Genomic DNA, 26,587 nt, shown 5'->3' with positions numbered 1-26,587 from the left:
ACTAAGCCTAAGCCTAAGCCTAAGTCTCAGCCTAAGCCTAAGCCTAAGCCTAAGCCTAAGCCTAAGCCTAAGCCTAAGCCTAAGCCTAAGCCTAAGCCTAAGCCTAAGCCTAAGCCTAAGCCTAAGCCTAAGCCTAAGCCTAAGCCTAAGCCTAAGCCTAAGCCTAAGCCTAAGCCTAAGCCTAAGCCTAAAAGCCGCAGCTCTCATCTGCATTTTCAGCTTATTCATCTTGGTTCAAAAATTTTTTCATCTTGGTTCAAAAATTATTCATCTTGGTTCAAAAAATTGTGAAAAGCTCCCGGGTCTTACAGCGAATGTGCCTTAAAGGCGCATGGATGAATTTCAATGGAGCTTTTCGTGAAAGTGAAAATTGACAGAATGATGTGGATTTTACATGGATTAAAAGAAATGAAAGAGATTTGAAGGCATGGCGAAAGACTTTTTTGGGGCGATGATTTTTACAAGAAATATTGATACTGATTTTCCTCCGCGGGAGTGAGCGGAATGGGGAAAGTTTAATGGGTAGGCTTAGGCTTAGGCCTTAGGGGAGTTTATGGTCAAGCTGGGGTACTGTAGCCGGTCAAGCTAGGTTACTGTAGCATGTCAAGATGGGGTACTGTAGCTAAAGTACTGTAGCAAGTCAAGCTGTGGTACTGTAGCTAAAGTACTGTAGCAAGTCAAGCTGTGGTACTGTAGCTGGTCAAGATAGTGTACTGTAGCATGTCAAGATGGGGTACTGTAGCTAAAGTACTGTAGCAAGTCAAGCTGGGGTACTGTAGCTAAAGTACTGTAGCAAGTCAAGCTGGGGTACTGTAGCTGGTCAAGACTCTAGGATTACTGTACATATCGTAACTCCCGCAAAATTTTCCAGGTTCTCATAGAAGGCATATCCGACGTCGAAGAGCTCAGCGACCTCGACATAATCCGCCCGCTCACTGCCTGCGGAGGCGACCGATCCCTCTCCTACCTCCAGTATGTACATGAAAACCAGGCACGACGGATGAGGTCTCGAAGCGAATGGTTCTTATCGCCGGTCTCCAACGCGAAAAAGACATCTTCGAAATCAGTGGACTACTTTGGACCAGTGACGATTGAGGAAAATCCAAAGCCGACGCCTCTGCCGAAGCCTGCTCGGGCTCCACTTCAGGTGAGGGAGCTCAGGAAAGCAATCGCGCTCTAATGCACAATTTTCAGACAAGCTCCAAATCCAACATTTCCAATGCTTCGGATGACAGCGTTCCAACACGGAGGCGGTCGCTGAAAATGCAGATGAGAGCTGCGGCTTTTGCTTCGAACCCTAGCGTGAGTTCTGTGAGATTCACCGACCCCCAATACACCCGATCTTACGCGCAATTTTAAATTTTCCTCATTTCCAGCACTCCCTTGACTATCAGGAAGTGGGCGCCTCGAATCCACGTCTCCGAGGTCACACGTCGGTGGAGGATGACACGTGGCTGGCCGAAGTGGTGCCGCACGACGAAATCCCGAAAAAGCGGCGGAGTTTGAAGAAGAAGACATCGACTCAGTTCTGAAAAAATCAGCTGAAAAACTTAATTTATTTTAATTTTTGTTGTTGATTCGGCAGAAAAATTTGGGGAGTGCGATGGAGCGCGGTTGTAGTTTTTAATTAAAAGTTTCCGGATTTTCCAACAGATTATCGATCGATTTTTATCTCGCCGCCGCAACCTCGCTCCACCGCACCACCGGGCAATTCTGCCGAATCTACAACAACCCCCTCAAAACTTGAATTTCTAACACCTTTTGGTTGTGATCTACCCATTAAACTTTCCCCATTCCGCTCACTCCCGCGGAGGAAAATCAGTATCAATATTTCTTGTAAAAATCATCGCCCCAAAAAAGTCTTTCGCCATGCCTTCAAATCTCTTTCATTTCTTTTAATCCATGTAAAATCCACATCATTCTGTCAATTTTCACTTTCACGAAAAGCTCCATTGAAATTCATCCATGCGCCTTTAAGGCACATTCGCTGTAAGACCCGGGAGCTTTTCACAATTTTTTGAACCAAGATGAATAATCGATATTATATTACCTCACTTGCTCAATTTTCACATTGCTTTGTATTTACATGACCCTTTGCATTAATAAATATTAAATCTAAATTTAATTCATATATTCTGTTTATAAAAATCAATATTCAATAAGAACAAAAATTAAAAATGATCCTGTTCTCGAGGACCGCCACCCATTGTGCTCGAAATTAATTCGGAACAACTTGTGACAAAAATGGGCAATATAGTAAAAATTCACAATTTACAATTCCTCTAAAATGGTTAATTTTATTGTTAGAGGACTTAAAATTGATGTCCGAACCCTAAAAATTGAGTTTGTGTTGTCTCAGAGCCATGTCTGAAAAAACAGATTTTTTTTCGAAAATTGTAAAAAGCTCGTGGAAATTGGATTTTTGACAAATATATGCCCTTTTTTTTTAGTTTGAAATTTAGTTCAGTGACATACAATTTCATATATATAATGTTCGTAATTATTCATAAGTTTGTGTTGTCTCAGAGCCATGTCTGAAAAAACAGATTTTTTTTCGAAAATTGTAAAAAGCTCGTAGAAATTCGATTCGTCTTTTTCTATTTCTAGTGGTTTCCAGAAAAATTATTTTTTTGCCCAAAATAAAAGTACAGTCATTACTCTAATATTGCCCATTTTAGAGCAGTTACAAAATAATGGTTTTTTGCCATAAATTGACCATTTTTGACACTTTTCAATAGTTTTCGACGGGTTAAACCTAGTTTTTTTGAATTCAGCATATAAGAATTACCAGTTTTTAGCAAATTTAGACAACTTTTTATTTTTGCCTATTTTTATTTTTCAGCCATCAAATGACTGCACTTTTTTTTGGGCAAAAAGATAATTTTTTGAAATTGTACAAAACATATAGAAATAGAAAAAAGGCAATTTTTAGGGTTCGGACATCAATTTTAAGTCCTCTAACAATAAAATTAACCATTTTAGAGGAATTGTAAATTGTGAATTTTTACTATATTGCCCATTTTTGTCACAAGTTGTTCCGAATTAATTTCGAGCACAATGGGTGGCGGTCCTCGAGAACAGGATCATTTTTAATTTTTGTTCTTATTGAATATTGATTTTTATAAACAGAATATATGAATTAAATTTAGATTTAATATTTATTAATGCAAAGGGTCATGTAAATACAAAGCAATGTGAAAATTGAGCAAGTGAGGTAATATAATATCGATTATTCATCTTGGTTCAAAAAATTGTGAAAAGCTCCCGGGTCTTACAGCGAATGTGCCTTAAAGGCGCATGGATGAATTTCAATGGAGCTTTTCGTGAAAGTGAAAATTGACAGAATGATGTGGATTTTACATGGATTAAAAGAAATGAAAGAGATTTGAAGGCATGGCGAAAGACTTTTTTGGGGCGATGATTTTTACAAGAAATATTGATACTGATTTTCCTCCGCGGGAGTGAGCGGAATGGGGAAAGTTTAATGGGTAGATCACAACCAAAAGGTGTTAGAAATTCAAGTTTTGAGGGGGTTGTTGTAGATTCGGCAGAATTGCCCGGTGGTGCGGTGGAGCGAGGTTGCGGCGGCGAGATAAAAATCGATCGATAATCTGTTGGAAAATCCGGAAACTTTTAATTAAAAACTACAACCGCGCTCCATCGCACTCCCCAAATTTTTCTGCCGAATCAACAACAAAAATTAAAATAAATTAAGTTTTTCAGCTGATTTTTTCAGAACTGAGTCGATGTCTTCTTCTTCAAACTCCGCCGCTTTTTCGGGATTTCGTCGTGCGGCACCACTTCGGCCAGCCACGTGTCATCCTCCACCGACGTGTGACCTCGGAGACGTGGATTCGAGGCGCCCACTTCCTGATAGTCAAGGGAGTGCTGGAAATGAGGAAAATTTAAAATTGCGCGTAAGATCGGGTGTATTGGGGGTCGGTGAATCTCACAGAACTCACGCTAGGGTTCGAAGCAAAAGCCGCAGCTCTCATCTGCATTTTCAGCGACCGCCTCCGTGTTGGAACGCTGTCATCCGAAGCATTGGAAATGTTGGATTTGGAGCTTGTCTGAAAATTGTGCATTAGAGCGCGATTGCTTTCCTGAGCTCCCTCACCTGAAGTGGAGCCCGAGCAGGCTTCGGCAGAGGCGTCGGCTTTGGATTTTCCTCAATCGTCACTGGTCCAAAGTAGTCCACTGATTTCGAAGATGTCTTTTTCGCGTTGGAGACCGGCGATAAGAACCATTCGCTTCGAGACCTCATCCGTCGTGCCTGGTTTTCATGTACATACTGGAGGTAGGAGAGAGATCGGTCGCCTCCGCAGGCAGTGAGCGGGCGGATTATGTCGAGGTCGCTGAGCTCTTCGACGTCGGATATGCCTTCTATGAGAACCTGGAAAATTTTGCGGGAGTTACGATATGTACAGTAATCCTAGAGTCTTGACCAGCTACAGTACCCCAGCTTGACTTGCTACAGTACTTTAGCTACAGTACCCCAGCTTGACTTGCTACAGTACTTTAGCTACAGTACCCCATCTTGACATGCTACAGTACACTATCTTGACCAGCTACAGTACCACAGCTTGACTTGCTACAGTACTTTAGCTACAGTACCACAGCTTGACTTGCTACAGTACTTTAGCTACAGTACCCCATCTTGACATGCTACAGTAACCTAGCTTGACCGGCTACAGTACCCCAGCTTGACCAGCTACAGTACTCTATCTTGATCGGCTACAGTACCCCTAGCTTGGCATGCTACAGTACCCCAGCTTCGCCAGATACAGAACCCCAGCTTCACCAGATACAGTACCCCAGCTTCACCAGATACAGAACCCCAGCTTTACCAGATACAGTACCCCAGCTTGAGCATCTACCGTAACCCAAAACACCTACAGTACCCACCTCTCCAACACTGCTGCTCAACCGATTGTTAAGCCTAGCCATAGTAGGCATAGGCTTCGTAGTTGCTCGACTGGTGCTTGGCTGATTCCGCATCGGCTCGTTCTCCTGGATCGTGGGTACTCTCATCGAAAAACAGCCTGCAAAATTGTCTAAAACTACCAACAAACTTGAAACTATCCGTTAAATTTATTTTTCAATTTTCAGATGAAACATGAAGTAGGTTAGGATCATATTAAAATTTCAGCTGCTTTTCAACTGGCGGACCGAACAAAAAATCGATAATAAAGTTTTCTTAAAGTGGGGCGGGGCGGCTGGCGACACGTAACATGAGAGAACAGTGCGTAGGTGGGGTGCGGGCGCGCTCTACTGATAATTTGTCAGTGGAGCGCGATTTCTTTGTTGTGATTATGATTATCGCGAATTTGATAAGGCAAAAAGGCTGGGGAATGTGGGGAAAAAAGAAAATGAGAAAGAGTGGAAGAGGAAGAAAAAAGAGAGAAATATGAGCAATTTTGCTTTTTTTTTGAAGGGTGTGAGGATTTTTATGTGCAATTGCTCAGGTGACTCCGACTCAAGAAGGGTTAGACGCAGACAGCGAGAGGTTCTGCGTCTTCCCGCCCCTCCTTTTCTCGGCCTGCACGTGGTACAAGGATAGGCCATTACGGTTTTTTTTGTCCAAAAAATGCGATGTCAGCACGATCTGAACCATGCAAAATCAGTTGAAAACATTGCGTCTCTTTTTCCACGTAGATCAAGCCACTCTGACACCACCTAGGCCAGTAGTCTTCAAACGCCTCTAACTCCGCGGAGAAAAATGCTATCAAAAAGTTGTCAACTGAGAAAATATTCAAAATTGTATGAAAAATATTTTGTTAGTTGACAATTTTTTTATAGCTCTCATGGTTGTTGAGATATAACGTTTCAAAGTTTTGCCTTCACTTTTCGAAAATTTACAACTTGATGCACAACAAGCCTAGCAAAAAGAAACGCGCTTGCAGCAAACAAACCAAAAAAGACACACCGAACATTTGCACATAAAAAAGACAAAAAAAGAACAATAAATGTTAGGCCACATAATTCGGGGACTTTTGGGATTTTTGGGATTTTTTCGCGATGAAAAAAAACTTCAAATTAAATGAAATTAAATTAAACAAGAAAGAATTAAAATAAAAGGATATCACAACAAAACAAGTATATTGATATCAAAAATCACAGCTGACCGATGTCCTTAAATCAGTTGGATACGGATCCTTAGCCGCGATCGACACGCTTCTCTTCGGATGATCCGTCGTCTGGGTCAACGCGTGCTGCTTCAGACTCCCGGCACGCCCGACGCCGTTGCCACGTGGAGGCTTCGAGGTTGTCGGAGTGGGCTCCGGTGACGCTTCTTCGGCCAGGTGGATGGCGGCCAGCGAGTAGGCGCCCGCACACTTTGCCGCCAACGCGGAGAACTCTTCGCCACGAGCACGACGGTCTGAAGAGAGAGGACACGGGTTACGGTAGAGATCAAAAAAGACAAACACTATCACCAATTTTTAATTTTTTTAACATAAGTTTTTTTCGGACTACCACAACCACAAAAATATTCTGTAAAGTTTCTGGGCACTGCAATCGCGCTCTTTTAGAATCCATATCTTTTTAAGCAGAGCAGATACAAAAAAGTTGTCAACTAACAAAATATTTGTTTGAAAATTTTGAACACTTTGTTAGTTGACAGCTTTTTTACAGCTTATATCTCCGCGGAGTTATATACGTTTGAGGGATTTTAGCTCATGCCCACTTCAAACTAGAATTTCTCCGCTGGCAAAAGAGCTATCAAAAAGTTGTCAACAAATAAAATATAGAGCAATTTATGAGCAACATTTTGTTATTTTACCATTTTTTGATATCTATTACTTAAATGGAGATATTTCCAGTTTGAATTGGGTGGGATAAACTTCTGTACGACACATTTTTTAATCACATATTGGGAATTGTTGTGTTGAAGTTTTTTTTTTGGAGTTTCTAATGAAATATAAAAAAATTAACGGTACTTTCTTCAAAAAACAATTATAAATTTACTAGGAAAAACCAAAAAGTTGATGAAAAACTGACTGAAACATCTGTGTGCACATCGCTATATAATCCTCGGCGCATTGCAACTTTGAGGCAGTTTTTAAACAATTTTTGAAATTTTCCAGTAAAAGGAAAATTGTTTTTAAAACGTACAAGACTTAATCTACACTTTGACATATTTTTCAAAAAAAAAAACTTAAAGACAACTATTAGAAATGGAACTTTGAAAATGTCTGCTTCTAACTTTAAACCATTATTTCTCTTCAGTCAATAATACTATCAAAAAATGGTTAGCTAACAAAGTATAGGAAATTAAATTTTAAATACTTTGTTAGTTGACAACTTTTTGATATCACCACCGCTCGCGGAGATATAGGCTCTTTTCAACAGAGTGCGATTGCAGCACCGACCAAACCTTGCTCCTGTGTGTGCGTAATGTCTTGTGTGTGTGTCATGCGATGAGGAAAAAGAAAAGAACATTCAAAAAACTAAGTACAACCACCAGTGTTTATTCACCATCATTCCAAATAAAGAACATGAAACAAGGGAGATAGAGAAAGGGAGACACAGACAGGTAGAGAGGAAGAAAGATATAAAAATATTAGAGAAATATAAAACAAAAACCAAAAAAAAAGAGATCATTAAAACCATGCAAGTGTGCTCTACGGTGGGGTGGTGGTGGAAAAAAGTGAAATTTCAAATCGCCATGCGAGTTATCATAAGTGAGAGAGAGAGTGTGGAGATAGTAGAGAGTCTAGAGATAACAAGAGAGACTGTATGTGGGTAGAGGAGAGACGCCAGAGAAATAGAGAGAAAGGGAATACCCGTGATGAAAAGACTACTGTAGATGGACAAGAGGACCAGAGAGTCACTGCTTTTACGGGAACCCCGGGATCCATGCTGTCCCATTACGGTTTGATCTACAAAAAATGCGGGAAATTTTTGCCAAGAAAAATGTGACGTCGCACGTTCTTAACCATGCGAAATCAGTTGAGAACTCTGCCCGCATTTTTTTGTAGATCTACGTAGATCAAAATGGTGACCACGTGCGGGAATTCAAAATTCCGGAGAACAAAATTTGTGGGGCTCGCTAGCCCCGCCCTTTTTTTGCCCGCAAAAACAATAACTCGTTTGAAAGTTAGTTCAAAGTTGCTTGGGTGCTTGGGATTTTTTTGTTGAGATTTTTCGACTTTGCCCATTTTTTGGCTTATATCTCAGCGTGCGTGAGAGATATCAAAAAATTGTCAACTAACAAAATGTGCAAAAAGATTTTTTCCACAGTTTGTATGTTAACAACTTTTTACTAACACCAACACAAAATGAGATGAGAGCCTTGGAACATGACCAAAAAAAATTCCAAGCACATATGGGTTAGCAGTGGTGAGAATGTGTGCAAAAGGGGTTTGGAAGAAGTAAACGAGAAGGGTAAAAAAATTTTAAACTATACAAAAAATTTCTAAAAAAAAAATTCTCAATAGAACAACTCACTGGATGGATTATGAAAAGTGAACATTCGATTCTCGTCGATTCGCAACGTGCGACCCGTGTATCTGGCGTAATACTCGTAGCACTCGCGTGGGAAGAGCTTCGTGTCGCCGAATGAGCAAATTATCGAGCACACAATGTTCGAGGCCAGCTTGAACCGTTGAAGGTCTTCTACTCGCGCCTGAAATTTGGTGGATTTTTACGTTGAAAAAATTATTTTAACTTGGTTTTGGCTCTGGTTTTTTTGTTCTAAAAAAAATGATATTTATTTCGAAAACAAAAAATGTCAAAAGTAGGCGGAGCTTATATAATGGCACGCCCACTTATTGACTCCGCCCAGTGTGTGGGCGTGTCTTGCAATTCCCGCCCGCTTTTATTGATCGTAAAGTAGACCATTTCCTTTTTTTGCAGATATTTTCTAAAGCGATAATTTTTTGTGATATGGGCGGGGCTTATCGGGACACGCCCACTTTTAAGATAATAATACATTTTAGACCCTGCCCCCTTTTTTGGGCGGGTTTACTTTTTTCCCGCCAATTTTTGGTGCTCATCGTTCCCTTCTAATGATTGAAATCGGATATTTTTAATTTCTGATTTAAGGATGAAATGGGCGGAGCTTATTTGGACATGTCCGCTTTTCTAATTCAGACTCCGCCCCTTTTTAGGCGTCGTTTTGATGCTCCGCCCTTTTCCTAGATATACTTTTTGGAACAAAATTAATTTCCGGAAATTGATAATTCCTTTTTTTGGATATAAATGGGCGTGGTCTCTTTGGACACGCCCACTTAAAAATAGTAATCTAGGCTCCGCCCTTTTGTGGGCGTGGCTTGCATTTTTCAGTTGTTTTACTTTTTTTGACAAATTTTTTGTTTGAAAATTTGAAAAAATTTCCCGAAAAGTTTAGGGTGTTTTTAAGATTTTTGTTCCGAAACAAAAAATGCTCACCGTCCGTCCATCGTGTATACAAGTGTGAAAAAGCGATGGTGCCACCGAAATCGCGATCGCATTCGGGTTCATCGCGTTCGAATGACCGTCCGACGAGTCGGCGACGACCCGAAATGTGCCGAAAAGTAGGACGAGCAAGTGTTGGGATGCGACTGGAAGTGATCCAAATATCCTAAAAAATTGAGTTGCTTACATGCTCAGCAGATGCCTTAAAAATAAAGATCATATGATGCTTACCTATAAAACACCTGTCTCTGCTTCTCAATATCCATTCCAGTCGATGCACTATTGAACAGTGTCTCCTCATTATCCCGTCCAAAAATGCCGTTTGGCAACTTTGAAAGAAACTTTTTGATGACAGATGCCGCCGTGTAAACCGTGAAATTCTCGATATTTACAAGCCGCCCGTGTTGCATCACTTGCGACAATTTTCGCACTTGAGCCTGATTTCCGGGCGCTCGCCAAATATCCTTTTTCGCGGGTCCATCCTTGTTCACTTTGAGCAAGAGCATGAGAAGCGTGGCGGGAATGTCATGGGCAAATGCTTCGTTTATGGGTACGCCGAATTTTACTCTGAAAATACGAATATTAGTTCGAGAAATTGTGTTGGAAATTGTTTTTTTTTTAATTTGTTTTTAAATGTTTTATATATCTTTGTATTTATCTTTCTCTCACAGTTAAGTATACAAAAAGTTATCAAATAAAAAATTTAGAATCATGAAATTTGCAGCATTTTGCTAACTGGCAACGTTTTTTGTATATTTTACGATTGCCAAGATAAAGGAGTTTGAAAATTGACAGTTCGAATTTTTTTTTAATTTGTGTCCACTTTTTCTTAAATTTTTTACCGTTTATATATTGCGGATAGCTGATTTTTAAAAAAGTTGCTAATTAAAAAATATTGCTCATAAAATTTTAAACAGTTTGCTAGTTGGCAACTTTTTGACATCTCCTATTTTTAAAGAGATACATCGGTTTAAAAATTAATAGAAAAAAATCTAAATCTTAAGAAAACGTTATATCTCTCTAAATAACAGAGCTATCAAAATGTTGTTAACTAATAAAATATTGCTTATACAATTTTAAATAGTTTGTTAGTTGACAACTTTTTGTTATCTCCCATTTCTGAAGAGATATGTTGGTTTAAAGTTCAATGACCCCACTAAGTACCACATAAATCTTAAAAACGTTATATCTCTCTTATCAAAAGAGGTATCAAAAAAGTGTTAACTAACAAAATATTGCTCGTAAAATTTTAAATACTTTGTTAGTTGACAACTTCTTGCTAGCTTTTATGGTTGTGGAGATAAAACGAGTTAAAACTTTTTTTTGAATATTTCAACAACCATAATAGCTATTAAAAAGTTTTCAACTACATAGTAAAATGTTAAGTATAAAATTTTCTATAATTTGATAGTTGACAACTTTTTAATAATTGTTACAGCTATAGAGATATAAGAGTTTGAAAAAAGCTCACTTTTCGATTCTGCCTCGATAGCGATGATCATCAGATGAGCCACACAGCACCATACTGTAACTCGCCACTGTCATACCGCTACGACGATGCAGATGGTGCTGGTGCTGCGGCGACGTGCACGCCTCGTGCACCGTCGTCGTCGTCTTGGCGGTGGAGGCGGTGGAGCCGGCGGTCGTTGACGAGCAAGCGGTGAAGACGACGACGTCGTGATTCACGGATGATCGGGTCACTGCTGCTGCTGAGCCTAAAGGAGTCGGGCGTCGAGGTGGTGGTGGTGGTGGTGGTGATGTTGAGGCAAATGATACGAGGATACAGCTACCACTAATCTTGGAATACCCGCCAACTGTAAAAAAATTCAAATTATTAAAAAATATACATTAAGGAATAAAAGAGAACGTGAAAGAAGAAAATTTAGAAAACGAGTAACAAAACTAGAATTTTTGAAAATACTGTATCTCGGTTGCAATAAAATCTACGAAAATATTGCTAACTAATAAAATATAGACAATTTTATATAGATTATTTTGTCAGTTAAATACTTTTTCATAACTCAATTACCAACAGAGTTATAAGCATTTCAATTGAAAAAATCAATGAATTACTTTAAAGCTGTATAACTTTTTAATGGCGAATGAAAAGTTGTTAACTAAAAAAATGTAGTAAATTTTATATGCAATATTGTGTTAGTTTACAATTTTTAATAATACAATTAGCAAAAAAGATATATAAACTTGAAAGTAAGTGTCTAATTTTTTATAGCACAAAATGTTTTTTCATTGTGTAATTTTTTGGAAATACAGCTTTTTCAAATTTTTACAAATTCTATATCTATTCGAAGTTATTTTTTTCCCCAAAAAAAAACACACTCCTGTGGGAACCTGTACACACACATCTTATTTTTTGCATGTATTTCGACAAATAAATGTGGGAAACAAGGGAAGAAATAAATAGAAAACTACGAAGGAAGGGAAGATGTGTTATTGATGGGTTGTTGTTGTGGTGGTGGTTCTGGTGGCTGAAGGGAAGTGCGCAAAGTAATTAAGTAATTATGTAGTTATATCGTGAAGGGAAGAGCGCGCCAAAAAAAACAGAACGAAAATAGATGAAGTTTGAAGGAAAGCAGATCTTAGGAACAAAAAGAAATTCCAAAAAGTTGTTAATTAAAAAAGTAAAGTACATGAAATTTGCTACATTTTGTTAGTTGGCAACTTTTTTGTATCTACATTTTGGGCAGAGATAAGTCGCTAGCCAGTTGAATTATCTAAAAGTTGTTAACTAACAAAATAAAGTACATGAAATTTGCTACATTTTGCTAATTAACAACTTTTTCTATCTGCAATATGAGCAGAGATACGTGTGTTACAAGTAAAAATAGCTTAAGCGTGTATATCTCGCTAGCCAGTTGAGCTATTAAAAAGTTGTCAATTAACAAAGTAAAGTACATAAAATTTCCTACATTTTGTTAGTTGACAACTTTTTTGTATCTGCAATATTAGCAGAGATACGTGTGTTACAAGAAAAAAAAAGTTTAAGCGTGCATATCTCGCTAGCTAGCTAAGTTTTCAAAAAGTTGTCAACTAACAAAATAAAGTACACAAAATTTCCTACATTTTGTTAGTTGACAATTTTTTTTGTATCTTTTACGACTACCAAGATACACAAGTTTGAAGTTGGCAAATTGAAAATTTTCTCAAAGACGTGATACTTTTCGGCGAAACCGTACTTGGCAGGGCGCTTCGTTTTTGTTCTTTTGTCTTTCTTTTTGTTTTTTGTTTCTTCTTGCTGCCCAAAAAATGTTTAATTTCATTTCCGTTAGCGGCAAACCGAAACCAGTACGAATTTGAGTCAGCCCGGGAGACGCAGACTGTAAAAGCGGGGAAGGTCAAACTGAAATGATATCACAGTTAGAGTGACACTGTACAATGGGTTTATTGCATTATTACACATACCATTTTAGCTATTGAAAAGTAGCAAGATAACAATCGTAAGAATAATATTATTCGTAATTTGCATACAGTTCCGGAAACTTGGCTAAAACCGATTGCGCGAAAAATTGTGCGTTCCACATACTACGGTAGGTGATGCTCGTCAAATTCGGTGTATGTGAACTTTTTGCATCTGAGAGTACTCAGATGCGAAACCGTGTCAGGCCCGCGTGGCGCAGTCGGTAAGCGCCTTGCTCCCCAAAATGTTAGGTTTGGTTCGAACCCGCCATTGTAATTAACGATATGCATAATTATTTAGCGCACACACAATAAAAACAATACACAATAGGAGAAAAATAACGGGACATGTATGTATGTATGTACACGTACAATATACATGTCGAGTCAGCAGCAGCACATGGTATGAATCAGAGACAACCATGACAACAACTAGATAAGATTCTGCCCCACCTCTCCTTTTTTCTATTCTTCCATCTCATAAATCAATCGACGGGGAAACATTGAAGAATCACAAGAAGAAGACGAAGAATGAATGGAACACAAGAAGAGGGGTGACACGCAAATTATGCAATTCGTTCATTGCAAAAGTTCCTGTTTCTTTACGAAGGGGACTGTATATATATATATAGTTTAGAAGTTTTTCCTATTAGAAGTGCATGGAAATTTGAAAAGGAAGCCAAACGGGGGGAATGAAGTTATGAAACCTTTTTTAGTTTTTTTAGGTTGAGTCACAGTACAAACAGGTACTGAACATTTGCTTTTCAAATCACAAAGTTTAATTTTGGACAGATTAAAAGTTAAAGTTTCGTCATTTTTTGAGCTCAGATACCTTTGCTGGGAATTGTATTATAAAAAAGTTGTTAACTAACATAATGTAGAAAATTGCATGTAAATTATTTTATTAGTTGACAAATATTTTATATCTCTTATGCTGACTGAGATATACCCCTTTAAAGAAGAGAGCTCGCGAAAGAGGGACGGAGCATACTCTAAGCGCGCATATCTCCGCAGGGAATACATTTATAAAACGTTATCAGCTGACAAAATGTAGAAAATTTTATGCAGATTATTTTGTTAGTTGACAAACTTTTGATATCTATTAAACCGACCGAGATATGCCGTTTTTAAAAAATCAGCTTCCAAGAAAGGGGTGGAGCATACTTTAAGCGAGCATATCTCCGCAGGCAATTAATTTATTAAAAAGTTGTTGACTGACAAAATATAGAAAATTTTATGTAGATCAGTTTATTAGTTGGCAAAATTTAGATATCTTCACTGGTGACTGAGATATACCTGTTCAAAGTAGTAGGCTCGAAGCTGAAAGTTAACAGTGGGACGGGGTCCAACTTTCAGCTTGCATATCTCCGCGGGTGTTTAAGTTATAAAAAAGTTGCTAACTAACAAAATGATCTACACAAATTTTACTACAATATGTTAGTTAGTCAATTTTCAATATCACAATTTCCCGTTGAGATACAGGCAAAACAATTTAGAATTCAAATTTCCATAAAATCGTTTCAATTCTTCACCCCCAGCCCATTTCGAATACGCAAAAAAAAACAAATATTTGTCAAAGGAATGATAAGTACCTAAAAGCTCAAAAACAAGTTGAGAGTATATAAATATTCAAAAAGAAGCAACAAAAGATATGGAGAGTACCATAGAGAGAGAGAGAGAGAGAGAGAGAGAGAGAGAGAGAGAGAGAGAGAGGAACATACACATTCACAGTGGGTGGTATGTATTTCTTTCAAATTTCCTCCAAAAAAGTCAATATTTGCGCGGTGTGAGCAGGAGCACAGGCGAGCAGGAGCAGCAGCACAACACACGCGGTGAGCCCAACCGAGAAGACAGTCATCCGCGGCGGTATTGCTCGCGGAGCCAATTGGAGAGAATGATGATGACGCTGGTGGGTGGTGGTGGTGGCTATGGCAATATACGAGGAAATTGGAAATGGAACTCGGAAATTGTAGGCTTTTGGTTGGCTATAGGGGGGGGGGGGGGGGTATGAGAAAAGGAAAGGATAAAAATAATAATTGTAGTAATACTGGTGGCCAAATTGGTGGGAATAGTTTTTTGTTAGGAAAAAGTTTGGCGAAAGTTAAAAATTGCTAGAAAAAAGTTTGGAGAAAGATTTGCGAAATTTTAAAGATCACTGGCGAAAGTTTGGCGAAAGTTTGGCACAAGTTGAAAAATATTCTTAAAAGTTTGGAGATAGTTTGGCGAAATTTTAACATTTGTTAAGTAGCCGAATTTGTCATTCAATTGTAGAAAATTTGGCAAAAGTTGGAATATAACTAGGGAAAGTTTGAAGAAAGTTTGGCGTAAGTTGAAAATCGACAGAAAAAATTCTGCAAAAGTTGAACATTTGTTAAGGAAAGTTTGGCGAAAGTTGGAATTCGACAGGAGAAAATTCGGCTGAATTCAGGCACATACAAATGTAGCGAATTTGGCAGAAGTTGTAGTATAACTGGAGAAAGTTTGGCGAAAGTTGAGAGTTGGCAAAAAAAAATTGACGAAAGTTGAAAATTTGTTAGAAAAAGTTTGGAGGAAGTTGAAATTTGACAGGCAAAAATGTGGCGAAAGTTGAAAGTTTATTGGAGAACGTTTGGCAAAAGTTTGGCAAAAGTTGGAAATTTGTTAGAAAAGTTTGGAGATATATATATAGTTTGGCAAAAGTAGAACATTATTCAGAGAACGTTTTGGCGAGAGCTTGGAGAAAAATTGGCAAAAATTTATATATTTAAAGAAAGTTTGGCGAAAGTTGAATTATCATTAGGAAATATTTGGCGGAAGTAAAAAATAGCTGAAGAAAGTTTTGACGAAAGTTGAAAAAACAAATTGGTGAAAGTTGGTAAATCATTAGAGAAAGCTAAACAAATTGCCAAAAGCTTTATACATCCTAGCCGACAATTCACGAATGTTCAAAGCAAGTTATCGAATGTTAGTAAAAATTTGCCAAAGTTCACCAAACTTTTCTATTGGATATTTCACTTTTTACAGTCTCCAAATCCGCGTTCAAAGGTGAAACTTGAGGAAAAGAGAAAGTAGATATAAATTCGTCCAATTGATAATATCATTTGATGAATTATAATCTATTCATTGACCGAGAAGGCAAATAGGTTGGGAAGGGAAATAAGACGAAGAAAAGACCCAAAAGAATAATACTTATGATGACCGCGTCGTAGTCGTTGCGCACTGTTTCCACGCTGCGTCTCTGCCGTCTCTCACACACTCTCTACGTCTCTCATCTCTCTCTCTTTCACTCTCTCCAGCCAGCCAGCCAGCCGATCGTCATTTTCTGTTCCTTACCGATCACACACATATACATACACACTGTATTTGAATTGGTCGAAATGCGAGACGTTCTGCGTCTCTTCGCACTGCACACTATACCGAAGAGCGCGCGCGCGCGCGGAAAAGGAATCATGGCGCTTGCGCACTGTCAAATAGGTGAGCGAGAGAGACGCAGAGAAGAAGAAGAAGCTTGTTGTTTTTAGTTTTCCCCGAAGGTGTGAACGGAAATTGATAGGTTTTTGTTGATGCGGGGGAGTTTGTACTGTTTTTGTTTTTTTGGGGGGAACTGATAAGCAGGGAGTTTTTGGTATCAGATACTTTTTTTTCAAAATTAGAACGATTATATCTCAAAACTAGTAAGCGTCAGCAAAAAATTGTTTGTGTAGCAACTTTAAACGGTTGTAACTCAGAAACGATACAAGATATCAAAAATCTATCAACTAACAAAATAATCTTCATAAAATTTTCTACAAGTTGTCAATTAGCAATTTTATTTAGTATTTATCCAAAAGCAAGATACAAGAGCTTGAAAAAACGTCCCTCCACGAGTGAGGCACCGCTAAATTTCTGCAATTTAAAGCGAGTTTATCTCAATTTCTGATTGTTCTATTAAAAAGTTGCAGACTAGCAAAACAATATGTGAAAAATTTTAGATTTTGTACGTACAAAAATTTTGAGTCGCGTGGCAAGTGTGCGCCCTCCTTTGAAGTAGGCTTTTTTCCTGCTCAATGTTTTCGCTTCAAACTTTAGGAAAACATTAAAAGTAGAAAATATATAATTGTCTAAAGTTTAAAGTCGCGAGTCTAAAGTTAAGCTTATTAAATAAAAACTATATAAAATTATTTATTGTTTTATACTGCTCACATTGAAAACATTACCTTATCGCATTTAAACAGCTTATCACACGCTTGTTTTTACAAAATTTAACTTATTTAACATATAAACTCCCAAAAAAAAAAAGTTCCTTGCTGTGCAGGTAGACGGCCTAGATACTGTTTGGAGCATATCAGTACTGATCAATGCAATATGGTAGATTTTTGGTCTGATGTTTTACAGACAATAATAAAATTGATAAATCACATCTGATTTACAAACATTTAAAGTATAAATTTGCATTAAAAAAAACGTCAAACTTATCAGAAATTTTTGGAATCCCGCCTAAAAGGTCACAGGGAAGCTATAAAAAAGTCTAGTTGTCAAAAGTCAAGTAAAATGTTAAGCCGTTCTGAAATAGATAAGCGATTCCCACGTGCAGCGGCATCTAATCCGGAGAGTCTATATCTAGACATGCACTTTGAGAAGACGTCTGAAAAGGGAAAAATAAATTGGAGTTTAATAAGACACTGAAAAAATAAGAAAAAAATAAGAAAAAGTAGAGGAAAAAAAAGTTGTGGTGTTCTCTAGAGTGGGGGGTTCCCTTTGAAGTAGACTATTCAAACAAACATCAAGCTGTGTGTACCTACTTGACCTTTTGAACAAGAGAAGGGGACTTAACAGGTCAAACTTCTTTGGCTAGACGCTCAACTTTTCGGGAGCTAAACTGGTTTTGAAGGTGTGCAGGTTTAAAAATTTGATTCCAAAAAATTTAAAACTGACAGTTTGTAGGAAATTTTATGTAGATCATTTTGTTAGTTGAAAATTTTTTGATAGATATCGTGGCTGCAAAGATACAGGCTGTTAAAGCCTAGAAGTCAAATACAACATTTTTTAGAAAAAAATTCTTCAAAAATGCCTACCTACCTCGTGCCTACTGCCAAAATTCTAGGGGACATTAAACTGAGAAGCTGGTGAGAAAAATCTACCGTACCAAATATTTTTGGTTTTTATTTGGAAAACACCGGGAAATTGAAAATTTGAAAGCTCATATGCAGACCATAGACAGGCTATAGGCAGGTCGTAGGCAGGCTTATATACAGGGTCATATGCAGGCCAGAGACCTAGAAAATAGGCATAGGTAGGCCCATAGACAGGTCCACAGACAGGCACATATGCAGGCCACAGGTAGTCCATAGGCATGCCATAGGCGGCCATAGGCATGCCAAAGGCAGACCCATAGGCAGGTGATAAGCAGGCCATAGGCAGGCACAAATGTAATCCATAGACATGCCATAGGTAGGCGATAGGCAGGCCATAGGTAGGCAATTGGCAGGCCATAGGCAGGCCATAGGCAGGCCCATAGGCAGGCCATAGGCAGTTCATAGGCAGAATTAAGAAATTCTAAAATAAAACATCCTTTTGAAGTTCAGGTCCGCCAAAACTTCCAAAAAAAAAATTGTGCATAAGAACTACATAAAGGGATCCGTTTCAAAACCCCATATAAGCCTGTGGGGCTCATTGAAAAATTCCTAAGATGGGCTCAAAAAAGTGTGCTCCAGCACAGCTCACAACTCCAAAGATCGGAAGGCCAAAATACACAATCGAACGGGAGAGGGGGGGGGGGGGGGGGAACAGACTCAAAAATGCATTGGAAAGGCTGGTGGTGGTGGTTTTACTTATTTTCTTGACGAGAGAAAAGTGAAAGTGATAGTTCAACGGGGTCAGACAGAAGACGAAGGAAGTCATCAAAGTTCGTGACTGGAATGGTAATCGGTTGAGGAGGGGAAGAAAAAGGAAGGACAATTAACAAGATGATGGGTTGGAGAATGTAGAACAGCGGGAAAAGGGAAAGTACCTATGAGAGCTAGAAAAAAGTTGTGAACTGGGAAAGGCCAAAAGCCCGATTTTTCAGGCATTTTATGGTCTCTTTTTCTCTGGCGTATGAGTATTTTAAGTCAGAAAATCGATTAGAGGACAATTGGCAGCCTGGCAGCCTACACGTACTTATTTTAAAAGATTGCTTTTGAAAAATTGCCAACTGACCATAAAAAGTATTTTTGACTATCTACATGTAGTGGCAAAATGTCCCATTTTGGTTTGATCTTCAAAAAATGCGGGAGAAATGACGCAGACTTTTCAACTGATTTCGCATGGTTAAGAGTGTGCAGACGTCACATTTTTCTGGGAGAGAAATTCCCGCATTTTTTGTAGATCAAAACGCAATGAGACAGCTTGGCACCACGTGTATCTATAGATAGACTATAGTGAGATTTTTGAGATCTAGAACCTCTTAAACTTGAACACAACTACATAGATAAAGCAAAATAGGAATTGTTAAACAAAAACCTCCATAACTTTTTAACTAAAAAAGCAAGAAAAAAGTTGTCAACTAGCAAATTGTAGCAAATTTTATGTAGATTATTTTGGTAGTTAACATTTTTTTGTATTTTAAACTACTGGCGAAATATTGCAGTTTTAAATTTGTTGTACTAAAATCGTTTTAAAAAAGAGCTTGAACTTTTCTACAACAGCTGAAAAAACGTACAATATAGTTTTTAAAGGGTTTTGTAGGAAAACTTGTAGGAAATTTTATGTAGATTATTTTGGTAGTTTCCAAATTTTTGAAAACTTCAATATCCGTAGAGATATCCGCATTAGAAGTGTTTTTTTAATTTAACAAAATTAATTTTCAAGCAAAACAAGTTTAACATTTTATATAAATTAATTTGCAAAAAAGAACGGTTTTTTAAGCTAGAAAACACAAAAATTCCCAAAAAACCTTAACTCAAAGTACTTAGATCAGAAAAAGTGTAAAATGTACAAGGAGATTAAAATTTGTACGCAAATAAAACCTCAATTATTTCTAGATCTATGACTCAAAAAAAGCCAGAAAATAGAAGCAGGGAGCAAAAAAAAATCCGGAAAGGTGCGAAGAGACGTTGTCATGGATACGGAAAGTGTGGGTGGAGATGAATATTCATTTGGAGAATACTTGCAAATTTTAAAAAATATTTTGCTCTTGCTGAAAAACAAAAAATTAACTTTTAAGGGGGAAATTGTTTTGGAAACTTGGAAATTTTTTTTTTAATTTTTGTGGGATTTTTCCAATTTTAAATTAATTATTTTTGAATTCCCGCTTAGCAATTCATTATTTTTTTTCAAAATTAAGAATAAATTTAAAAAAAATTAGAATAAAAAATTATCAACTCAACAAATATGGCAAACTTTTTTTTTGTAAGGAAAAAATCGCGAAAGTTTAGAAATTTTTTTTAAAGCCTTATATTTCAAAAAGTATACGAGCTATAAAAAATTTGCCAACTGACAAAATATTAGTTATAAAAATTCCAATATTTTGATAGTTAATCATTTTTCCCTAGGTCATATTACAACGAAGATATGATAACATTTATGTTGGTAACAGTTTTGATAAAATTCCAACAAAAAGCAATACAAAAATCAAAAAGTTAAGGAGCAAGGAGGCAAGGATCCGCCGTCCCCGGAACCAAATGGTGGTGGTGGCGGTGAAAACAAAAAATCAATGGGAAAGTAGAATAGGGGGTGATAAGAGACGCAGAGAGTTGGAGAGTGGCCAGTTGTACTAGAATAAGAAGTAGAAGAAGACCACTGCTCTGCTGCTCTTTCTCGATGATGATGATGCTCCGAAGAGGAAAAGAGAAAAAAAAGAAGAGAGGAGCAAAAAGAGCCAATGAGTGAGAGCGTGTGAGGAGAAGGAGCAGCTATTTTTAGCTCCGGATGCACTAGAAAAAGAAGCAATACTTATTTTGCTGTAGTCGCCAGGATACTTTGGTCTTTGGTAGCAACTTTGAAAGTTCGTCGAAGACTGATAATAGCTGGGCGAACATACGCGAGCCTCGTTTGATGTCGGTTGCTTCCCCTTTCTGAGTATCACAACGCGAGCCTAGTTTATTGCCGGCCGCTCCCTTTCTCACAGCTATCATTACGCGAGCCTCGCTCAGTGTCGGCTGCGCAGCTTCTCCAGAAAACTGCCGAAAGTTGAGCGATTGTTGCCGACTTTTGGCAACTTTTTTGTGTTTTTTCTAGAATTTTCTCTTTTTCAATCCGCCCTTCCATTTCTTAATCATAGAACAAGGTAACAACTGGTTTATCAAAAAAAAAAGTGGCCGGAAAATCATAATTTCGACCGTTGGTCTAATTGTAAGACATTGATGACAATATTGAAATCAGAAATCAGCGCGAATTTTTTCTTTTCTTTTATCAGATTTAGAAGGGGTCGAATTTTTGTGAAAGTTTCGAAGTTGAGAGTATGGGTGGCTTTGACTACCCATATCTCGGCGGGTAGTGGAGCTATGGCAAAATTGCCAACTGAGATAATACTTAGAAAAATGTGAGCTAGACTTTATTAGTGGACAACTTTTTTTTATTTATTAAATTCGTAAAGTTATAAGCGTTTGAAGAGCGAGAACCCTAGAGTGGAGGTAGACCTTGATAATAGGTTCATATCTCAGCGGGGAATAAAGCTAGCAAAAAATTGCCAACTAACAAAATATTTAAAATTTCACAACCTATATTTTTATAGTTAGGCACTTTTTCCTATCTCTAGTATTCAGGGAGATATAGCTACACAAAGAAAAGTGTGAAAAACTGATAGCTTCTCCCTCCTTTATATACACAGTTCTGTTGTTGTTTGTACCAAAAGTGGCAACAAAAAAACAACTGGGTTACTGACGTGTTTCCCGTGTTTTTCAGCGCCTTCTTGCAGAAAATAGGAAGACATTTTGCAAACTTTTCCGGTGGTTTTAGGTTTTAGGTTTTTGTCTGGAAAACTATTGAGCACTTTGGGTAACGCTGAAAAAAATAATAAATAATTCCAAAAAGGAAAAGAAAATCAAAAATCTCCAGACACCCGTTCGTTTTTTTGTTGGATTTGAGTGAGCAGAAGGGTCTAGACGCATTAATGGCTTTTTGCTCTCTACCATCCATTAACTGGGTTTGCTCCATTTGAAGCTCAAGACGAACGAGAAGAAAATGGGAGATTTAGGGTGAGCAGCCGACACTTCGCGGCTGCAGGCTCCCACTCTAAATTTAGAAAATGGCAGCGCAGTTCACATTTGAAACAAAAAAAAAACTGAAAACAACCTTAGAAAACCTGAAATTCCACTAGAAAATGTTTTGGAAAACAAGGATTCGACTGGTTTTTTTAAATGAACAATTTTTAGGGCCTTCTTCTGTTTAATTGGATAATTTTGGGGAAACTTGACAGGCGAGGGAAATGACCAGCAGCCGACATTGTACGGGGCATTAAAGTGAGAAGAAAAAAACCCCAATGTGTCGGTTTCTTCAGCAGCCGACGCACCACGGGGGTTGCCCAAACTGTAAAGTGTCGGCTGCTAACAAAAACTGACTAAGAATGCTATGCGGCCTCATACTAACTTGCGAAAAAACCCAAAAAAGCAGATCCAGGTAAGCAGCCGACACATTGCGGGCTATCATTTTTAATTCTAGCAACGACCCTTGCACAAACCCGTAAAGTGTCGGCTGCTAACAAAAACTAACTAAGAATGCTATCAGCCTCAATACTAACTTGAGAAAAAAACACTAAAAAACCAGATCCCGGTAAGCAGCCGACACATTACGGGCTATCATTTTTCTTCATAGCAGTAAATTCTAAGCCCGTAACGTGTCGGCTGCTAATATCCTAGTTGTTAGAAAAATTAAAAACTGTTAAAAAAAAGTCAACCTTGCATCCGACATCAAACAAGGTTCCCTAAACCGACTGGCAAAAAAGGTGACTAACGGAATTATCTGCTAAAATCAGGTTAGCAGCCGACACATGGCGGATTGCCCGTTTTTACAGTGACCCCCAAGCTTGGCAAAAAACCCCCCGTGATTCGTCGGCTGCTGCCAACAACAACTAACGGAATGCTCACCTGAGCCAAACCTATTCCTTTTATACCCCCTGAAATGTTTCTGTACGAAGGACCGGAACCGCCTCGTCGGGGCATAAAAAATTGGGCCACGAAAATTCTCAGAAAACCCCATAAAAATGGTTCCACTTAATTAGCCGAGAGCAAATTGGTGTGGAGTTGGGTCACGCAAGGTGATAAGGCTGCAGCCTAGCAGCCGACGCTTCATGGGTTTTTAGTTTCATCCCGCGAGGTGTCGGCTGCTATTATGTGATTAGTATCATTAAAATGGAAAATTATGCTTAAAATGAGAACAACGAGCTCAAAAACTAATAGAACACCAGCCGGGCTGGGGAAGGGTGTAAAAAGTGCAAAAAGCTGGGCTTGAGAAATAGAAAACGAGTGGGAGAAGAAGGGTGCAAAATGGTTGGCGGAGGGTTGTCTCAGTCTCCGTGTCCAATTCTTTTTTCGTCACCCTCCTCTCGTTTCCCGTGTATACACCAAAACGACTATACGATTTATAAGTGTATGTGTGTATTTGGCGACGTAGTGGAGGAGACGTGAGAAGCAGAGAGAGAGAGAGAGACAGAAAGATGAAAAAGGGCGCTTGCGGACGTCGTCGGGTAGGGTGCCTGAAGTCGATGCGAAGAGATGGGAGTGGAGAGAGTGTGGTCACCATGAGAGACGCAGACATGTACACACATACTCTACGTCTCTCTGAGAAGAGCCGCTGTGCTACTACTATGGGTGCAATAGTATGGAGAAGATGAGAGATGAACCTTTTTAGATTAGAATATTTTGAAAACGTGGGATTCGTTTTTAAATAGATTTTACTGAAATATTGCTGCGAAATTTCCATCAATTTTTTTTCTTTTTTGGAAAAACACAAAAATCAAACTACGGTATAAGGTTGCTAACATAAAAATATTAACAAATTCGCCCTGAATTTTTCAGTTTTTTTTTTAATTTGAAATCGTCGGCCGTAATAAGCCTAAGCCTAAGCCTAGGCCTAAGCCTAAGCCTAAAACTAGCATAAGCCTTCGCTTAAGCCTAAGCCTAAGCCTAAGACTAGGCCTAAGCCTAAGCCTTAGCCTAAGCCTAAACCTTAGCCCAAGCCTAAGCCTAAGCCTAAGCCTAAGCCTACACCGAAGCCTACATTTACGTCTAAGCCTAACCCTAAGCCTAAGCCTAAACCTAAAGCTAAGCCTAAACCAAAGCCTAAGCCTATCCCCAAGCCTAAGCCTAAGCCTACACCGAAGCCTACATTTTTGCCTAAGCCTAAGCCTAAGCCTAGCCCTAAGCCTAGGCCATACCCTAAGTCTAAGCCTAAGCCTAAGTCTAAATTTAAGCCTAAGCCTGAGCCTAGCCTAGACCTAGCCTAAATCTAAACCTAAGCCTAAATTTAAGCCTAAGCCTAGCCTAAGTCTAAGTCTAAAATAAGTCTAAACCTAAACCTAGGAATGAGCCTACGTCTAAGCCTGAGCCTGAGCCTGAGCCTAAAACTAAACCTAAGACTAAGCCTAAGCATAAAACGAAGCCTAATATTAAACCTAAGCCTAAGCTTAAAGTTAGGCCTAAACCTAAGCCTAAGCCTAGCCCTGAGCCTATACCTAAATTAAGGCCTAGGCCTAGGCCTAAGATTAAGCCTAAGCCTAAGCCAAAACCAAGGCCAAGCCCAAACTGAGAAAGCAGCCGACACCTTACAGGTCTGATCTAGAAAATTACGATGTCCCGTGCGGCGTCGGCTGCGTCCGGCTTTTGCGACAAAGATCTATGGAAGAAACTGTATTTCAAGAAAAAATTGGAGCTACAACGAAACCGATACTACTGCTTCTTCATTCAAAGGCACACATTTTCAAAATGGAGCAGAAGAGGGGGGGGGGGGGGGGGGGCGATATTTGAGAACGGAAAATGAAATCGGGGCAAACCGGAAATAGAGGTCCCCCCTCTCCTCAATGTCTCCTCCATCTCTGGAAACCGATATCATTCTTTTTTCGTTCTTTGTCTCCTTGATGGGGGGGGGGGGGGTGACACCAAGAATAAGGCACCGGGGGAAATTGGAGCCAGATTTTGAAGGAAACGGAGTGATGGGGAATTTTTAGAATTTTGGTAACTATGAAATGTTTCAGAATTTCAGAATCTTTCGGCTACTCTGGAGAAAAATTAGCAATTTTTGCAAATTTTAATTTAGACAATTTTCGTCAACTTTCCGCAATTTTCATCAATCTCTCAGAAACTTCTTGCTTCTATTGGTCTCATTATTGCTTTCCTACTTTTCAATCATCCAGGAAATTGAGCACATATGTGCTCAGCAGATGGCAATGCATGAACTTGAAAATTCATTAATACATTGTCAAGAGGTGACATCACTCCTCTGTCGTCGCCTTCCCTCACTGGGTGGCTTAATTGCACCAATTTTCATATATATCTAGTTAGTGATGAGGGGAGAAAGGCAGTCAGTTGAAAAACGGATGCGTTTGTGTATATGTGCATGTGCTCCCAAATGCTCCGGAGCCGATGGGGGGATCAAATTAAACGCGGAGCCCCCCATCTCTTTCTTCACCACCACCACCAACACCACCATTGCTTGATGAGACAATTCGTACAACCGGAAACGGGGTGCGGAAGGCACTGCTTCTGCAGATGCAGATGTCCAATGGAAATTGAGAAAAGGGGACCAAAATGGGGGGAGCGAAACAGCATTGTGATCAGGAGCACTCCAGGGTTATAGTCATGAAGCTTAGGCCTGGGCTTAGGCTTTGGCTTAGGCTCAGGTTTAAGCTTAGTCTTAGAGTTAGGCTTATGCCTGGGTTTAGGCTCAGGCTTAGGCTTAGGCTTAGTCTTAAAGTTAGGTTCAGGCCTGGGTTTTGGCTTTGGCTCAGGTTTGGCGTCAGTGGCGAGCGTTAGCTCATTTGATTTTTTAGCTCATCATTTTTTTAGGCCTGGGTTTATTTAGGCTTAGGCTTAGGCTTAGGCTTAGGCTTAGGCGTAGGCGTAGGTTTCGGCTTAGGCTTAAGCTTAGGCCAAGGCGTAGGCGTAGGTTTCGGCTTAAGCTGAGGCTTAGGCTTCGGCTTAGGCTCAAAGATAGCCTCCAGCTCAGTTTTAGGCTCACCAATTAAAAATTCTTATGCTCAAGTTTAAACTTTTTATGCTAATTAGTTTTTTTTTATTTTGGCTAAAAATTTAGGCTCAGTATTTCGGCTAGATGTGAACTCAAAATAGGTGAATAGACCGATTTTCAGGAAAATTTTTTGGAACATTGCAAAAACAAAGCGGAGGCGGTAGAAAAAGGCGGAAATTGGAAGCTGATGTTCTTTTAAATAATTTTAAAGCTTCGCAGAAATTGTGACTGCAGAACAAAAGTTTTGAAATTTTGCAGGATGTTAGGTAAGCAAAAAAGTTCAAAATTATGGTGTTTCTAGTAACTTCGGTCTCATATGATACTGTAATTCAGTTGGCATATACCAATTAAAGGTGTTGATGTCCCGTAACGTTCCTGACAAAAATATAGTTCAGAAAAATGTTTCTACCCTGGAAATACGCAACGTACAAAGGTCGCCTCAACTTTTTGATTCAGTTCTTTGAAACAAATGTTTTTCCGACCAACCTACATTCTACGTCAGTGTCTGTGTCCTGTATGTGTTTTGTAGTCTTGTTCTTCTGAAACTATTGTCTAGCCCAGGTAGAAGAAGCTTAGTATACGTACAATTTTAATTATATCAATGCTACCTCACTAGCTTTTTTCAAAACCGGCAGTTGACAAAATTGCCGGTTGCCTG

General features: G+C 38.8%; 1 protein-coding gene, 1 long non-coding RNA gene, 10 other non-coding genes and 1 pseudogene across 15 annotated transcripts; 5 read left to right on the top strand and 8 right to left on the bottom strand.

Annotated features, from left to right (window-relative positions):
• Nucleotide 1: 1 nt before the first annotated feature.
• 2RSSE.5 lies at nt 2-193 on the bottom strand. Its single transcript, NR_051950.1, has one exon. It is a non-coding gene; the product is annotated as an Unclassified non-coding RNA 2RSSE.5 (non-coding RNA).
• Nucleotides 2-193, top strand: 2RSSE.7. The gene has a single exon (NR_051951.1). It is a non-coding gene; the product is annotated as an Unclassified non-coding RNA 2RSSE.7 (non-coding RNA).
• Nucleotides 194-846: 653 nt separating this feature from the next.
• Nucleotides 847-1,532, top strand: 2RSSE.3 (annotated as a pseudogene). Its single transcript has 3 exons — nt 847-1,147; nt 1,195-1,302; nt 1,377-1,532. Coding segments are annotated over exons 1-3 (565 nt in total).
• Nucleotides 1,533-3,139: 1,607 nt separating this feature from the next.
• Nucleotides 3,140-11,212, bottom strand: rga-9 (Rho-GAP domain-containing protein). 3 transcript variants are annotated; one of them, NM_001306602.4, is made up of 8 exons: nt 10,868-11,212; nt 9,628-9,963; nt 9,391-9,562; nt 8,449-8,626; nt 4,906-5,042; nt 4,118-4,393; nt 3,963-4,070; nt 3,140-3,888 (listed from the first exon to the last, which is right to left on the bottom strand). In NM_001306602.4, exons 1-8 carry the CDS (start codon nt 10,939-10,941, stop codon nt 3,733-3,735), a joined length of 1,437 nt encoding a protein of 478 aa, NP_001293531.1. In that variant the 5' UTR covers nt 10,942-11,212; the 3' UTR covers nt 3,140-3,732. The 3 variants fall into 3 exon arrangements, with proteins under 3 accessions (NP_001293531.1, NP_001379537.1, NP_001350983.1); NM_001393242.2 differs by lacking the exons at nt 3,140-3,888; nt 3,963-4,070; nt 4,118-4,393; nt 4,906-5,042 and adding an exon at nt 5,080-6,379 and having other exon boundaries at nt 10,868-11,210; NM_001364067.3 differs by lacking the exons at nt 3,140-3,888; nt 3,963-4,070; nt 4,118-4,393; nt 4,906-5,042 and having other exon boundaries at nt 7,450-8,626.
• 2RSSE.6 lies at nt 5,729-5,805 on the bottom strand. Its single transcript, NR_051949.1, has one exon. It is a non-coding gene; the product is annotated as an Unclassified non-coding RNA 2RSSE.6 (non-coding RNA).
• Nucleotides 11,213-13,664: 2,452 nt separating the features above from the next.
• Nucleotides 13,665-13,736, top strand: 2RSSE.4. Its single transcript, NR_051948.1, has one exon. It is a non-coding gene; the product is annotated as an Unclassified non-coding RNA 2RSSE.4 (non-coding RNA).
• An 800-nt stretch (nt 13,737-14,536) lies between these two features.
• 2RSSE.8 lies at nt 14,537-14,597 on the bottom strand. The gene has a single exon (NR_051947.1). It is a non-coding gene; the product is annotated as an Unclassified non-coding RNA 2RSSE.8 (non-coding RNA).
• A 1,366-nt stretch (nt 14,598-15,963) lies between these two features.
• Y46E12BL.9 lies at nt 15,964-16,245 on the bottom strand. Its single transcript, NR_051946.1, has one exon. It is a non-coding gene; the product is annotated as an Unclassified non-coding RNA Y46E12BL.9 (non-coding RNA).
• A 3,377-nt stretch (nt 16,246-19,622) lies between these two features.
• linc-152 lies at nt 19,623-22,051 on the bottom strand. The gene is made up of 2 exons (NR_101776.1): nt 22,021-22,051; nt 19,623-21,728 (listed from the first exon to the last, which is right to left on the bottom strand). It is a non-coding gene; the product is annotated as a long non-coding RNA linc-152 (long non-coding RNA).
• A 1,793-nt stretch (nt 22,052-23,844) lies between these two features.
• Nucleotides 23,845-23,953, bottom strand: Y46E12BL.8. Its single transcript, NR_051945.1, has one exon. It is a non-coding gene; the product is annotated as an Unclassified non-coding RNA Y46E12BL.8 (non-coding RNA).
• Nucleotides 23,954-23,985: 32 nt separating this feature from the next.
• Nucleotides 23,986-24,061, bottom strand: Y46E12BL.7. Its single transcript, NR_051944.1, has one exon. It is a non-coding gene; the product is annotated as an Unclassified non-coding RNA Y46E12BL.7 (non-coding RNA).
• A 1,315-nt stretch (nt 24,062-25,376) lies between these two features.
• On the top strand, nt 25,377-25,453 carry Y46E12BL.5. The gene has a single exon (NR_051943.1). It is a non-coding gene; the product is annotated as an Unclassified non-coding RNA Y46E12BL.5 (non-coding RNA).
• Nucleotides 25,454-25,759: 306 nt separating this feature from the next.
• Nucleotides 25,760-25,821, top strand: Y46E12BL.6. Its single transcript, NR_051942.1, has one exon. It is a non-coding gene; the product is annotated as an Unclassified non-coding RNA Y46E12BL.6 (non-coding RNA).
• The last annotated feature ends 766 nt before the right edge of the window (nt 25,822-26,587 follow it).

Source organism: Caenorhabditis elegans, chromosome II (genome assembly GCF_000002985.6).
Source record: "Caenorhabditis elegans chromosome II".
In the NCBI taxonomy this organism is placed as follows: Eukaryota; Metazoa; Nematoda; class Chromadorea; order Rhabditida; family Rhabditidae; genus Caenorhabditis; species Caenorhabditis elegans.
The sequence above is the reverse complement of the archived record's forward strand: the minus strand, read 5'-3'. Positions and strand labels throughout refer to the sequence as shown.